This window comes from Rhinolophus ferrumequinum, chromosome 24 (assembly GCF_004115265.2).
Source record: "Rhinolophus ferrumequinum isolate MPI-CBG mRhiFer1 chromosome 24, mRhiFer1_v1.p, whole genome shotgun sequence".
Taxonomy (NCBI): domain Eukaryota; kingdom Metazoa; phylum Chordata; class Mammalia; order Chiroptera; family Rhinolophidae; genus Rhinolophus; species Rhinolophus ferrumequinum.
In genome coordinates, this window is record NC_046307.1 from 41,542,231 (window position 1) to 41,556,287 (window position 14,057).

The following is a 14,057-nucleotide window of genomic DNA, read 5'->3' on the forward strand; positions in this document are numbered from 1 at the left end:
GACGCCTCCGGCCCAGCTACCCCCATCTCCCCGGCCTGGTGGTGCCCCTGCTGTTTTACCACGTTAGTCTGTCTTCAATCACCACCTGATTCGACACCCAGAGGGCACCCAGTTCCACCCACAAGGTTGTGTCTTGCTGCTCTGACCTCAGTCTCCTCTGTAGGATGGGATCGCCAGCTCCCCCAGGGGTGCCGTGTTAAAGGGACTGCAGAAGGCGAGCGCAGCCTGCCACCTGGAGCCCCTGCTGTTGGCCACATGGGGGTCGACTGTGGGCTCAGGACCCAGGTCCCCCCTCACAGCTGGAAACTTCCTCAGCTTCTCGTCTGCAGGTGGGAAAATGCCTCCCTCCCTCCCAGAGGTCCTGCTTGATTGTGATGTAGGCAACCTGCCCTGAGCTCCAATCTTAGCCATCCAGCCAACTGGCCCCCAAGGCCTCTGCCTCTACTGGGCCCTTGCTCCCCACACATCCCAACTGAAGGGGAACTTGGGCGCCCTGTTTGGAGGGGTGTGGATGGATGCCAACAGGCTCCCTGCATTAATGGGGAGGGGGCAGCCCAGGGCCTCGTGTCCAGGCGCAGCTGCTCCGATTTTTGTTGGCTTGAACTGTACCTTCTAAACATGGAGGCACGGGCCCGCCCCAAATGCCTCCTACTGCGGGCCTCTGGAGGCTGACGGGAGTCCACACTCTTGCAGAGCCTCCTCTGCCTGGAGGTGTGCTGGCTGCTCAGACCACCCACTGGAGCCCTGGGCCCACCCCTCCCCACCTGCGTTCGTCCTCACACACACAGACGACCTCGGTGCTGGACTTGCGTTATTTTATTTTTCTCTTTCCAGTCTGAAGCTACTATCATGGGCATTTAGTTATACAAATGACACTTACAAAAAAATAAAAGACCAAGACACCCAGTGAGATGCATGGTGGAGATGAACCAGTCAGAGGGCTGGCAGGGGCAGTGCTGGGAACCTGGGGCCAGACAGCTCCTCACAGGCTCCCAGCTGAGTGACACCCGGCTTCATCCCGCCCCGAGACCCAGAGTCCAGTCAGACAAGGAGCACCCATCATGCCCACTGGAGGCTCTGGCTGAGGCAGCAAAGGCCCAGCACCACCAGGTAGGGACACAGGCCAGGGACTGGGCAGGCAGGTGGGAGGGGGCCAGTGAGAGCCCCCGGGGAAGTGGAAGCAGGTTCTGGATTCAGGAGGGGCTCTGCCTGCCCCACCACTAACTGGCAGAGAGGGAACTGAGGCCTGGAGATGCCATCCAAAACGCCCCTGCCCCCCACAAGGCCCCATGAGGACCACTCATGGCTATAACCAGGCTTGCCTGGGCCTCCTCCAGCAATAACATTTCATTAAAAAAAAATACTGATTTGGTCATTTTCTCCTTCCAGTGAGGCCAGGGTGAAAGAAGAGACAGGAGCAGGGCCCCAGACCACAGCAGGATGTGCAGTGGGCAGGCCTGCTCCATGCAGAGGGGACAAGTGGTGGGCACTCTTTCGGCCCCACCCTGCACGGCTTTCCTCCTGAGGCAGGGCTGGTGCGCCAGGACTATGGGCTTGGGACAAATACCTGGCTCCTAGGAAGTTGGGGATCTCGGCAAGGGGCAGGAGATTCCAGTTACACCCCGCCACACCCAGGGGGGTCCAGAAGGCCTCCCAGCCCCCACTGCTCCTTGGCCACTTTGGGGAAGTAAGGCTCAGAGTCATCTGAGGTCAGAAAAAAGAGGTGCCGGCCTCACCCACAGCAAAGAGAGGGCAGAGGGATCCAAAATCCCTCCAAGGACCAGGCTGCTGCCGCTGACCCACCCAGGGAGAGGCCACGCGGGACAACAGGTGGGGACAGTTTGCTCTGGGTTTCCAGTTTAAAAGGCAAGGGGCTTGCCACCCTCGGAGGCACCCACCTGGAGAAGAGTTAGCGAGAGGGGTCGGGGCAGGGTGGGGACACAGGCGTGGGGACACGGGTGTGGGGCCTAGTACTCCCACAGCGTGGCAGGGTCGATGGTCTCAGCGCAGGCCTTCAGGACCCCTGCGTGGTCCCCCTTCAGGTAGCGCCCACCCACCTTGATGGCCACCTTGTTGTAGTCGCAGAACTCAAAGAAGAAGTCGACAGGCGTGTCACTGCTGCTGGTGACCAAGGAGTCACTGCCCACCGTCCAGTACTTGCCTGTGGAGTCTGGGGGAGCGAGACCCTGTCAGGCCCTGCTCCCACCCTGCACTCATGGCTTCCAGAATCGAGGTGGGCTCCATGATGTCCACCCAAGCCCCCCACCCTCCCACGCTGGATGGGGGTCCTTCGCCACTATCCTCACTCCCCCCCACCAGGGTTTCAGTCTCATAGTTCAAGTGTCCTCCCGGTCCACCATTTCCAGAACCCTGGATCCCTCTCTGCTTGCCTCAGCCCTCCTCTAGCTCTGTCTGGGGTAGGCTGGGAAGTCTCCCTCCTGTACAGACAAAAGGAGGGGAAGGGATGCTCCCAGCCTAGAGCCCCTGGTGGCAACGGGACATGTGTCCCCATGGGGCTTCAGGATGAGCCCCAGGGCCACGCAGGCACCCAGACACTGCCCCCAGCCCATACCCGGGGAACCCCAGCCAGCAGCCGTCCCCAGGAGAACCTGCCTTTGATGTTGTAGGCACCATCATTGAACTCGAGCTGGAAGACGTCGTAGTTGGAACGGTTGGAGTCGAGGGTGCCCGTGACCTTGCGGCAGCCGATGAAGCCATGCTCCCCGCGGAACACAATAATGGGGCGGTTGATCAGCTTCATGAGGAAGAGCTCCGTGTCCCCTGGCCCAGGAAGGGGAGGGGCTGTGAGCCTCATGAGGGTGAGCTGGGATGCCCAGAGTGTGGGAGAGCAGGAGCCTGGGCTTGCACAGCATGCCAGCACTGGGGGAAGACTGGGGGGGCCCATTTGGGGGGATGCCCACCACAGGGAGGGCCTCAGGCGGTCTTGCTGAGTGACCATGGCATGGTTAGACTCTCCAGGGCACCAGGGCTTGGGGGGTGCCCACGGGCAGCTACCTGCTGTCTCCACCGAGGCGGCCAGCTGCCCGTTCTTCTTGGCCGTCACAAACTTGCCATTGGACGCACGTAGTGTGATCCGCCGATCACGCCACTCAATGTCAAAGTAGCAGCTGGCATTCCTGGGGATGGTGGGATCGTTAGGTGGCGCCGCCCCAGGCCCCAGTTCCATGGGAAGGGCCAGCCTGGCCAGCGAGGGCAGTGACAAGGGGATGGGCAGGGCACTTACTTGGTGGAGGCGGTGGACTGCACACCCCCCGTGGCCGTCAGAGTCCAGTACTTGCCCGTGTGAGTGCGGAAGGCACACTTTTTGGTGTCTCGATCGATCTCCAGCTGGAACGTCTCCTGGTCGGTCTCTTCGTCCTGATTGGCCGACAGGTCCATACCTGAAGGGAGAGCAGAGCTTCCAGCTGGTACCCGCAGCCCTGCCCTCACACGTAAGCACACACAGGGCTGCTGCAGGGCTGGGCGCTGCCGCAACCCCTCCTCGTGCACATGAGAGGACCCAGAGGGGCAGCCCAGGAGCAAGGCTGGCTACCTCCGTTTTCCTAGCGTTTTCTCGTATCATTTTCTCGGCAGAAAGGCCTTCTAGAGCCAATGTGGAGAGTCATAATGTGGCCCAGGATTAGATATTAAGAATTAATTACTGTTAACCACGTTGTGGTTATGTCAGAAAAGGGCCTCATTTTTTAGATACAAACAGAAACATTTCGAGATGAAATGCCCTGATGTCAGGGATTTGCTTTTTACACAACCAAAAACAGTGACTGCAGGAACAGATGGAGAAAATGGCAGAATACTGCTTCTGGGGGAGACGGAAGGTGGGCTTCATCATATCCCTTCTACTTCTGTGTACGTGTTTAAGAGTTCAAGAGTAAAACTGGACAGCATTTCCTAAATGTCGGGAAATTTAGGAAACTCATAAAGGCGTAAGCATGAATCCACACCTCTCCCATTGCCTACTGCACCCAGGACGAGCACCCAGGAGCAGCAGTTTCCCCTGCAGATACTGACGGTCTCTAAAGATTTACATATGATCTGCATCATTTTGCATACCCAAGCTGACTCCAGCAAAAACCTGGAACCAGCATCCTTGTTCCAACAGAACAAATTCCCATCCCCCAAGCGCCCTGGGTTCTAAGAACCACAGCAGCAGGACTGTCTGCCGCAGAGTGCCATTGCCCGGGCTCGGGGCTTGCCAGCCTGTCACTATTTGGGCCATGACTCCTTTCTGAGTGGCAGGTGGCCCTTCAGACGAGGCGCTGGAGGCTGGCGGGCAGCAGCACAGCCAGCATCTGGGAGCACCCTCCCCAGGACCAGCCGCCAACTGGAGGGCCTGAACGGTGTCAGTCCCTTCCTAACCCCGTCACATCCCCACACCAGTGCAAGGGGGTGGGAAGCTTCAAAGAGGGAGACTGAGGCAGAGGTGGTGTGTCCTGGCCAAGGTCACCCAGAGAGACAGTACAGGGTCCTGGTGACCCTCGGGAGGGGAGGGGAGCAGACTCAGGTGTCTGCGGGCCCCCTACCCCAACCCCATCCCCTCTATGGACTGTGGACATGTTCTCCACGCGTAGCTCAGGGCCCTGAGCCAGACCCTCAGAACCCATTGAGCTCAGCCCTTCAGGCTTGCTGGACCCCCTTGGCCCCGATGTCAGGGATCTCCTGACGACCCCAGACCTGGGCCGTGAGCTGGACTCACCATCACACCCCAGGGAATCACTGGGTGAGCATGGGTGAGTGGCCTGGGCCTGCAGGGTGCCTAAGCCACCACCAAGAACAGAACCATCCTAAGGCCACACCTGGGAGCACAACTTGGGGCTGGGGTCCCCCCCTTGCTCAGACCTTACCCAGCAAACCTGCCGACCTGCCCCTCTCCTGCTCTGCAGAAGCCCACCTGCCCCGTGCATGGTGCGCTGGCCGATAGGAAGGAAGGGGACAGACAAGAGGAAAAGCCCCTCTGAGGATACCTCGGCAGCAGAAAAGACAGAGGAGGCTCCCCAGAAAGGGGCAAAGGGGACAGGGAAGGGACTTGGAGCAGAAGTTCAGTCTTCAGCTCAGCCTCAGCTGGGGCTTCAGAGGGCTCGTCTTAACACAGCCTCGCAAGAAAACAAGGCGCTCAATGAGACTAGTTACTGAGAGCTTAGCCGGGGCCGCCGCTGTGCTACCTGTGGACATACACTGGCTGGGCCCATGGAGTTACGACTAACGTCCTCCCCCCACAGAAGAACAAAGGCACGCTCTGCAGTGGACGTTACTTGCCCAGGGCCACATGCCACCATCTGCTCAGTTACTCAGACCCTGTCAGCCTGGTGTGTACAGTCCTGGAACTGGTTTGATGAAAAGGCCTAGGCCAGCCCAGGAGGTCCCCAAATCCAGAGCCAGGCAGCCTTGGGTGAGTACCTTCTCCTCACTTGGGCTCAGTTCCCCCCTCTGCCTGTCAGAAGGGCCAGTCTGTCCATTCTGCCAGGAAGTTGAAAGGATTTAGGGGCCTGGTGCCAAGCGGACTCCAGGTCTTCCACCCCCAACAGGAATGGGTGGGGTAATGGGAGTTGTCCCCCCTACCATCAGCAGGGCCCCTCCTGGCTCCAAGGCCTTGCGCAGGCGGGAAGGCCCCTCTTGGCCTTGGAGTCTCTAATTAGAGCTAGGTTACTATGGAAACAGGGTTTTCTTTGGGATTTTTCTTTTCATCAACAGCAGCACAGAAAACCTGAGTCACAGGCCCACAGGAGCCCTGGGGAAGCAGGAGATGCAGGGAGCCCATGGGCCCCTCCCCACTGCCTCCAGAGAGCCCCACCGAGACCCCCAGAACCCCCACCTATCCCCCTCTACCATGGCTTTCCCTGTCCCCAATCCCTGAGTCATTCTCTGGTGGATCAGAGGGGTACCCCCTCTTTGCTTAACACCCCTTCTGGTCCCTATCCCCCTTGGCCTTAGCAGTTCCCAAACTGCCCAGCACTCGCTCCCTACCACCCACAGCCCCATTCAGTTTAGGGAAGGGGTGTGGAAGCATCTGTGACCTCCTCTCCCCTTTCCAGTCAGCTCTTTGCCCCTACCTGACCACTTCAGATCTCTTCTCTGTCCTTGCACAAGCCAATCATTCCCTAGGCCTGAAATGCCCTACTTCATCAGAACTCTTATACATCCTACAAAGCCCAACTTGACCGGCCCTTCCTCAGTCAACCATCCTCACCTTCAAGTAGTTGGGACAGGGTACTTCCTAAGTGTGGAGTGCCCAGGGCACAGCTGGCCAGATGCTAGGAGGCTCTGGGACTAGCTGGAAAATGTGGTGAGGCACAGCCCAGAGCCTGGCTGAAGCCCAGAGCAGGTGAGGTTCCCACTGCGTCCCTGCCATCCTCCACCCTTGCCCAAGCCATGTCCTCATCTGTGAAATGGTCACAGCTATACCACTTCCCAGGACCTAGGGTGGTAATGTGCCATCTGCCTCACATCAGCTCTCAGGCACCAGGACCCCACTTCCTGGTGGCCAACCCTGCCTCTAATCGTGGCTGTGATGGCCTCCTCCCAGAAATAAAGCCTGGCTGAAAGAATGTGCCCAGGGCCAGCCCTTTACAGATGGGGAAACTGAGGCAGGAGCACAGGCTGCTGCTTCAGCAGCGAGCACCCCGCCCCCACCAGGCAGCCTGTGCAGGCCTGCAGGGGTGATTCACATCCCCCAGCGCTAAGCCCAGGATCCTCCTCCTTCCTGGCTGGCATTTCCCAGCATGTGTCAGAAGTGCAGATGCTGCCACGCAGGCCTGTCCAAAATGGCCTCTGTCCCCCCCATACCCGATGCTGACTCAGCGTCCTGCAGTCACCCTCCCTCCCACCAGCAAGGCCCAGGCTCAGCTAACGTGAGAATGAAATGAGGACCAATATCTGAAGCCAGTGCGGCCCTAATCTCAGCCCCCAAAGCCCTCTTCCCCAGTTCCATGTCCCCTAAACTCACAGATGAGCCAATACTTCTCTTGGCCCAATTTCCAGCTACTCCTGCCTCATCGGCCTGAATCACACCATGACACCCAGCAAGCTTTACTAGAGGAGCTGGCATCTGCTCAGGCTTGCCAGTGGCTACCAGAAACAGTCTCAGGCTCACCCAGGGCTTTCTGCTCCCTTCCTGCCTCGGGGCCTTTGCACAAGCTGAGCCTGCAACACCATTCCACCCCTGGTTCATTCATCCTTCAGGGCAGCTTAAGTGTCCCCCCCCCCCATCTAATCTAGATCCCTGATGTACTTCTTGGACCCCAGGCCTTTTCTTGACACCTCTAGAATGTTGCTCATGTCCCAGTGAGAACACAAGCCCCACCAGGAAAGGGTCCAGAACATGCCAACTTGTTCACCATTCAGGCCACACTTGGCAGGAGCTCAATGTCTGCATAACAGGTGGGGGCTCCTGCCCCACCCAGTACTGTGTGAGACCTTAAAGGAAAGCCCACTATACCCAGAGGCTGGGAGGCAGAGGAGGTCCAGATAAGAGCCCCCTGTGGAGTCAAACACACCCAGTTCTGGATGCTGCTTCCCAGCTGTGTGACCTGGGGCTCCGCCTCTCTGGACCGAAACCCACCCATGTGTAGGACTGGAAGCCATACTGCCCATGTCAATCAGCAAACTCAGGCACAGAGCTGCCTTCACCCCACCAGGGACTCCACCTGAACTGCCATGGGGCTGCGACCCCCTTGGAGGAGCCCAATCAGGAGGGTGGCCATCAGGATGAAGGCCTCCCTCCGCAGGAGGGGGGCCACGGACTGGGCTCCCATCCAGCTACCTCCATAGGCTGAGGTCCAACTTCCCATCTAGGGGAGCAAGACCCCCACAAGTCCCTCTAGTGAGGCTTCTGGCTGCCAGGAATCAACTGCCTTCGCCAAAGGAGGGGCGGGGACGCCATAAGGAAGAGAAGCCGCCTGGGGTAGAATCTGAGGAGGGAAAGGCGGGGGCTCACTTCTGGCGTGCAGGCCTAGGAAACGGCCAGGCCACTGGGAGGCCCTAGGAAAGGACGCATCGAGTTGCAGCCAATTGTTCCAGACGAGAGCCTTCGGGTGGGTTCACTCGAGGGTAGGGAGTTTCCCAAGGGATCCGGGCTGGGATCTCCAGGCTTGCGCTGAGGGCGCCCTCGGACGCCCGCAGAGCAGCGCGCACCGGCCCCGGGGACGCGCAGCGGACGCAGGGCCGGGGAGCCTGGCGGGCCGCCAACCGCGCCACGCCGTCCGGGGGCCAGGGCGCGTGGAGGGAGGCTGCCTCCTGGGGAGGCTTCGGACTGGGGAACTGGGCCTGAGGGCGGCGTACGGAGATCCTCAGCAGGGGGCACACGCAGAAAGCCGATTCCCCTCCCCCGCCCCGCCGCATCTGGTTTTCCCATCTGCAGGACAAAGGGGGCGAGGGAGGGCCCGGTCGAGGAGCCCGCCCCCCTGCTCACAAAGGCCGCGGCCTCAACAAGGGCAGACGAGAGAGGAGGGGCTGGGGGGAAGGGCAGACACTCGGGGGTCCCCACCCCAGCAGAGGCCGACCCCTCCCGGCAGAGAGGGGGTGGGGAAAGGCATGGAAGGCGAGGAGGTGGAAGCTCACCCCGCGGAGATCAAAGACTCCCCCTCCCGCCGGCGAACTGCGGTCCGTGGGGGTTGGGGGCGCAGCCTTGGCGTGTTACGACCCTCGCCTCCGCCCTTGAGCTAAAAGCCCAATGACTGGGGGAGGGAAACCGCGAAGGGTGTCTCAGCAAGGGCTGGGCCCGCCGATTCGAGGAATCAGCGCGCGTGGAGGAGCCCCAGATTCGGCAGGGGGATCGGAGGGTGGCACACACGTCAGCGCCTGTGCGGGGCCTGGGGAGCCCCAACCCCAGCACGGGGTGGGGGTTGTGCAGCGGCGCCCAAAGCAGGCTAAAGCCCCACCCCTCGCCCCCTCCTCCGGGCCAGAGCGCACGTTCCCAGGCGGGACGAGGTGGTCCGCGCGCCTAGCGGGGGCGCACCGGGCGTCGCTCGGGATTGCAGCGGCGCCGCGGGCAAGAAAGGGCGGGAGGCTGGAGGGCCCGGGGTGGAGTGCGCTTTGTGCGCGCACCGGGAGAGGCGGGGGCGGTATCCCCACTCACCCTGGCGCGTGGACACGTTCCTCTCGTTGGCCGCCTGCAGCACGACCTGGGCGCAGCTCTGCTCCAGGGCGAAGAGCTCGTCCTTGCCCACCTTGGTGGCCTTGCCTGCCTTGAGCGTGCCGCTAGGCCCCGACGGCGCCAGGTAGCGACCTTCGCAGTCGCGGAAGGCCACCTTGCCGGAGCGGAATTCGAGCGTGTAGCCGGTGGCGGGCTCAGGGCGCGCCACCAGGCGCCCGTCGTGGCGCAGGAAGCGATGGTCGGCGGTCTGCACGCTGTAGCGCTGGTCCTGGAAGGCCAGCGTGATTAGCGAGTCGACGCCCCAGGGCACGTCGCGATCCACCGCGATCTCGTCCGCCGGCCGCGCGCTCAGGTGCGCGTAGCGCTTGCGGGTCAGGCTGTAGATGTTGACCTGCGGGTGCATGGCGATGTGCACGCTCCATTTCTCGGCCGGCGACACGGTCTGCGCGAAGCACGACAGGCGGTCCTCGGTGCCGCCGAAGTAGCGCCGGTGCGCCTCAGACTGCAGCGACCAGCGGCCGTCGTCGTGCGCCACGATCAGAAAGCGGCAGTCGGCGCCGGGCACCTCGCGCTCGCAGGTCACGTTGCCGTCCTTGTCTGCCGCCAGGTAACGGCCCAGGTGGCTGCGCAGGCACACGGCCGCGCTGCCCGCCTCGTCGGGCGGCTGCTCCAGCGTCCAGATCTGCTTCTTCTTGAGGCTGCTGGCTGACGCGTTCACCTTGAACCCGAACGCCTCGGCAGTCAGGTACTTGTTGCCGCAGTTGATGAGGCCGAACTGGATCTGCACTGCCTCGGTCGTGCCGTTGGCGGTCATGGTGGCGGCGGGCGGAGGGCCCGGCGCGGCCCGGGAGGTTGATGGCGGGTCCCCGCGGCAGCGCCCGGCTCCTTTGTTCGGCGGCCGCGATCCAGCGCGCACCCTCCCCAGCGCTCCACAAAGCCGGCCTAGGCGCCCGGGCCTCTTTATAGGCGGGGTGACGTCAGCACCTCGAGGCTCCTCCCCTTGCCGGGGCTTGGCGTGGGAGGGGGCGCGGGAGCCGAGGGAGCCAGTTCTGCTAGGCTGGAGCCCCAGGGGCGCGGGTGGTGGCTCGGCTGGCAGCGTCCCCTCCTGCTGCACAGCGGGCCTCTGCAGGCTCCCCACTTCGGCCACCGCCCCTTCCCTCGAAAGCCAGAGCCCCACCTCCGCAACGCCACGGCCGCAGGACTCACCCAGAGCACCAGACCCCTCACTCCAAACCTAGCAGGGAGAAAGGACGAACCGGGTTTGAGGTTGTTACAGAGTGGAGGTGGCCTTAGAGCAGAGCCTTGATAGAGCCGACAGGGGCCCATGCAAGTACCTGTGGGTCGATAGGGGAGCGGGGGCGGGTAGGCCAGGAGCTGGAGTGGGGACAACAGACCCAACCCAGGCCTTGTAGTCTGGCCCTCAGAGGAGGCCATGTTTCCCTGAGGCTTACCTCCCAGGACATTACCCTGAAGGCCACCCAGTACCCTCTAGGTGTCCCAGGCACCCAGCCTGGCTGGCCCAAATAAGTCTCTATGGTAGTGGCCCCCACAAGTAACCAGCATTCCCATTGTGGGGACACCGAAGCCAAAGGGTCTGGTCTCAGGACCAGTGGGGTGAGTAGTGTGTCCTTTTACTGGGCAGGTCAGAGAGGTGTGACAACTCCAGGCTGCACAGCCCTGAAGGGCAGAGCCCAGGTCCCAGCTCCAGGGCCAGTGTGCCTTCTGATTCTTTATAGGACCCTGAGCCGGCACATAGGAATGACACCCTCATCCTTCAGGACCCGAACTCTCCATCCTCCTCCCTTAAAGGGGATATTCCCGACAGACACCCACCCCACCCCTGTCAAGGAACACTTCCCTTTTCTCAGCCTTTCCAAAGGTCAAGACTTTCTGGGACATTCCCCACATGCCAGGCAGGCCCCTGGAATGCTCGCATGACCACAGGCTGCCCACGAGGTCTCCAGGCAAAAGCAGAGGGCACTGCACTAGCTCCCTAGCTGGTCGTTTGTGCCTGTACCTCCCCTCAGGCAACCTCCTCCAGGGATTTTTATCTTCCAGGGGAAGAGGGTGTCATTTTCTCACCTTTGTGTCACAAATGGATTTCCTGACAGGGAATTGAGCACCCCTCCCACGAAACACACCCCCTGGAGAGCTGGGAAATCACCTTTCTCATTTCCAGGTCATGTAACAGACTTGAAACCCAGAGTCTCACTGGCTGTGTGACTTAGGCAAGTTACTTAACTCTTCTGAGTCTCAGTTTTCTTTTTTGCAGAGGAGATACAAATCCCCCATCTCAGGGTCGCCTGAGAGTTTCTGAGGGCATGAAATTCAGACACTGTCGTTGGCCACCCTAATGACCCATTCCAGTCCCCAGGAAGACCTTCGTCTGGTTAGGGAGACCCCAAACTTCTGGTCAACTACCTAGGTGGGGGGGTGGGGGGGGCGGGCGGTGTGTGGCTGAATAACAGCAGACATTCAGGGAGGGCTGTGGCGTGCCAGGCTGGGTGCTGGCAGCATTGCTGGAGTATACTGAGAGCTGCCTACTGGATTGGGGCAGGGTGGCACCCCGCTCTCAGGTCTGTAGCTCCCCGTCTGGCCCTGAGTCCGCCCTCCTGCAGCTTCATGGCCTAGAGGCCAGGAAGGGATCTGGTGTCGGCAGCTCCAGCCTCTCTGTCAGGTCAGGGATGGGAGCAGGGCCAGACCTTCCCAGCTGACGCATTCAAGGGGTGGAAAGACTGTATAGTGGCAGGCTGGGTTCAAAGGCACATCTCTGGCTTGGTCTTCCCATCTCTAAAAGGGGCACAATTGTAGCACCCGCCCCAGGAAAGTACTTGAGAGGTCTGAGCAACCAACATACATAAGCACATTTGTCTTTGTGTAAAGAAATGAAAATACAAGAAACAAAGCTAATAGATGGTAGAATGGGAATGGGACGGGGGGCAAAGGAATTTGTACATTCTTCGATAGCTAAACTACATAAATGTATTGTCTATTCAGAAAAATATGGGGGAGTCCCTGGGATGTGGGACTCTGTTTTTCAAACTGGGAAGGTCTTAGGCGAGTTGGTGACACCTACGACAGTGCCTGGCATGTGGGCAGTGGCGAAATAAAGGTCAGCTGTTTGATTCTTCACTAACGTTGACAGGAGGGTCCTGGGGACACAGATGTGCCAGCCTCCCTCCAGTTCTTAGGGTCCCCAGGAATCCCTAGGACCCATGTCCTATAGTCAACGATGGTGGAATCTGCGAAGTTTTAGGATCAATTGGCCAGGAACACCAAGCCATGTGCCTATTTGTTGAATAAATTAAAATCAAATGAAGCAATTGGAGGTGACACAGAAAGGGGACCTTGGATGTCCCCATAGGACAAGGTAGAGTGAACAAAATAGAGCCTGAAGTGTTGGGGGAAATCAGATGAGTCCTGGAAGCCGGGGGCACGTGGAACGAGGTCAGCTGGGATCAGCGTATGAAAAATTGAGGTCAATTTTAACAGATGTCGAACTAAATTATTATTTCACGTTTTTTTCTGAATGGACAATACCTTCATGTAGTTCAGCTATCCAAGAACATAAAAAGCCCTTCATGCCCCTCCCCATCCCCATCCCACCACCTGTTAGCTTTGTTTCTTGTATGTTCCTTTCTTTACACAAAGACAAGCAAACATAGGTCTGTACTCTTCTCTCCATTTTTGAACAGTATTTTCAACCCTGCTGTTATTACCTGAGGTACAGCCTGCTTTAGTACGGAAGTGGCTTCCTCGTTCTTTTTTATAACTGCATAATGTTCTATGGTATGAATGTGCCATGTTTAACTGGTGCCATATGGAAGGCCATTTGGGTTACTGCTGTTGGTACCTGCTTTGCCAGGACCCCGTCCCAACAGTGACGCCCCCAACCACAAACCAACACTGTGGATGTGCTTCTTCCCTCAGCCGTGGCCTACACACCACGTAAAAAATGAAGGCTGTCGAGTCTTGGCTTGAATGCCTCTGGTGATGGGGAGCTCACTCTACCTCTGTCCATGGCAAGTATGTGTCAGAGCTGGGACTCAAATCAAAGCCACCTGACTCCCGTGTCCACTCCTTGACTTTTGTGCCAGGGTAAACCGTGGGATTTCATTTCAGACAGCCCCTGTCATCGGTGGTGAGCGTAGGGAATTCTCCCAGGCTGCTCAGCTAGGGTAAGGGGTCTCCGTCTCCTTCACTCGGGAAGCTGGGTTCAGGGCTGGCCGAGCAGCCCTTCCTGGTGGCCTCAATTCCCTGCCCAGATCAGGCAGTCGGGCGCCCCGTGGCCAGCTTGGGAGTGGCTCAGGCCTGGCCCCAGCCAAGCATCTCCGTTTTCCCTGTGCCATGCCCTCGTTCCAGGGCAGCTCAGGTGGCGCCTGGGCTCCCGTGGGGCCCAGGGACATAGTGTCCGTGTTCCCATCTTTCCCCACAGGGACCCGAGGTGGGGCCTGCAAACAGGACCCTGTGACCTCGCCGGACACAGAGGTGCCCAGTGTAACCGAGACTCAGGAAAGGCAAGAGGAGGGAAGCGGCGTGCTGCCGATCAGGGAGTGACTTTTGATTGATGGCGAGATAGGCAACATCGATAGGCCTGTAGATACAGAAATGCATAGGTTTTATTTGTTTATTTGGTTTTGGCTTTGGTTTTCTTGCTCTGCATCTTGCTTCCATGCCTTGGCAACTCCTCCCATTGAGTCCCCTGTCACCACGGCTATTACTTCCACCCCAATCTCACTGGCATGTGGATGGTCATCAGATTCCTACTGGGCTGTCATGTGGGCCTGATGCTTCCGGCTTGACTGATGCAGGGCAGTGACTGCCGGACCGTCTGGGCCCTTGCCTCTACCTGCCCCAGAGCTGAGCTCCATGCTATGGGCTCCCCGTGGCGCCTCCTCCTCGCAGAAATCTTCCCAGTCTCCACCCTCCCGGCCCCTGAGAACTGGGG

At 59.6% G+C, this 14,057-nt stretch overlaps 1 protein-coding gene across 1 annotated transcript; it reads right to left on the reverse strand.

The window, feature by feature from the left end:
- Positions 1-798: 798 nt before the first annotated feature.
- FSCN1 (fascin actin-bundling protein 1) lies at positions 799-10,042 on the reverse strand. The gene is made up of 5 exons (XM_033096890.1): positions 9,092-10,042; positions 3,245-3,401; positions 3,016-3,137; positions 2,614-2,781; positions 799-2,170 (listed from the first exon to the last, which is right to left on the reverse strand). Exons 1-5 carry the CDS (start codon positions 9,921-9,923, stop codon positions 1,968-1,970), a joined length of 1,482 nt encoding a protein of 493 aa, XP_032952781.1. The 5' UTR covers positions 9,924-10,042; the 3' UTR covers positions 799-1,967.
- Positions 10,043-14,057: the final 4,015 nt, after the last annotated feature.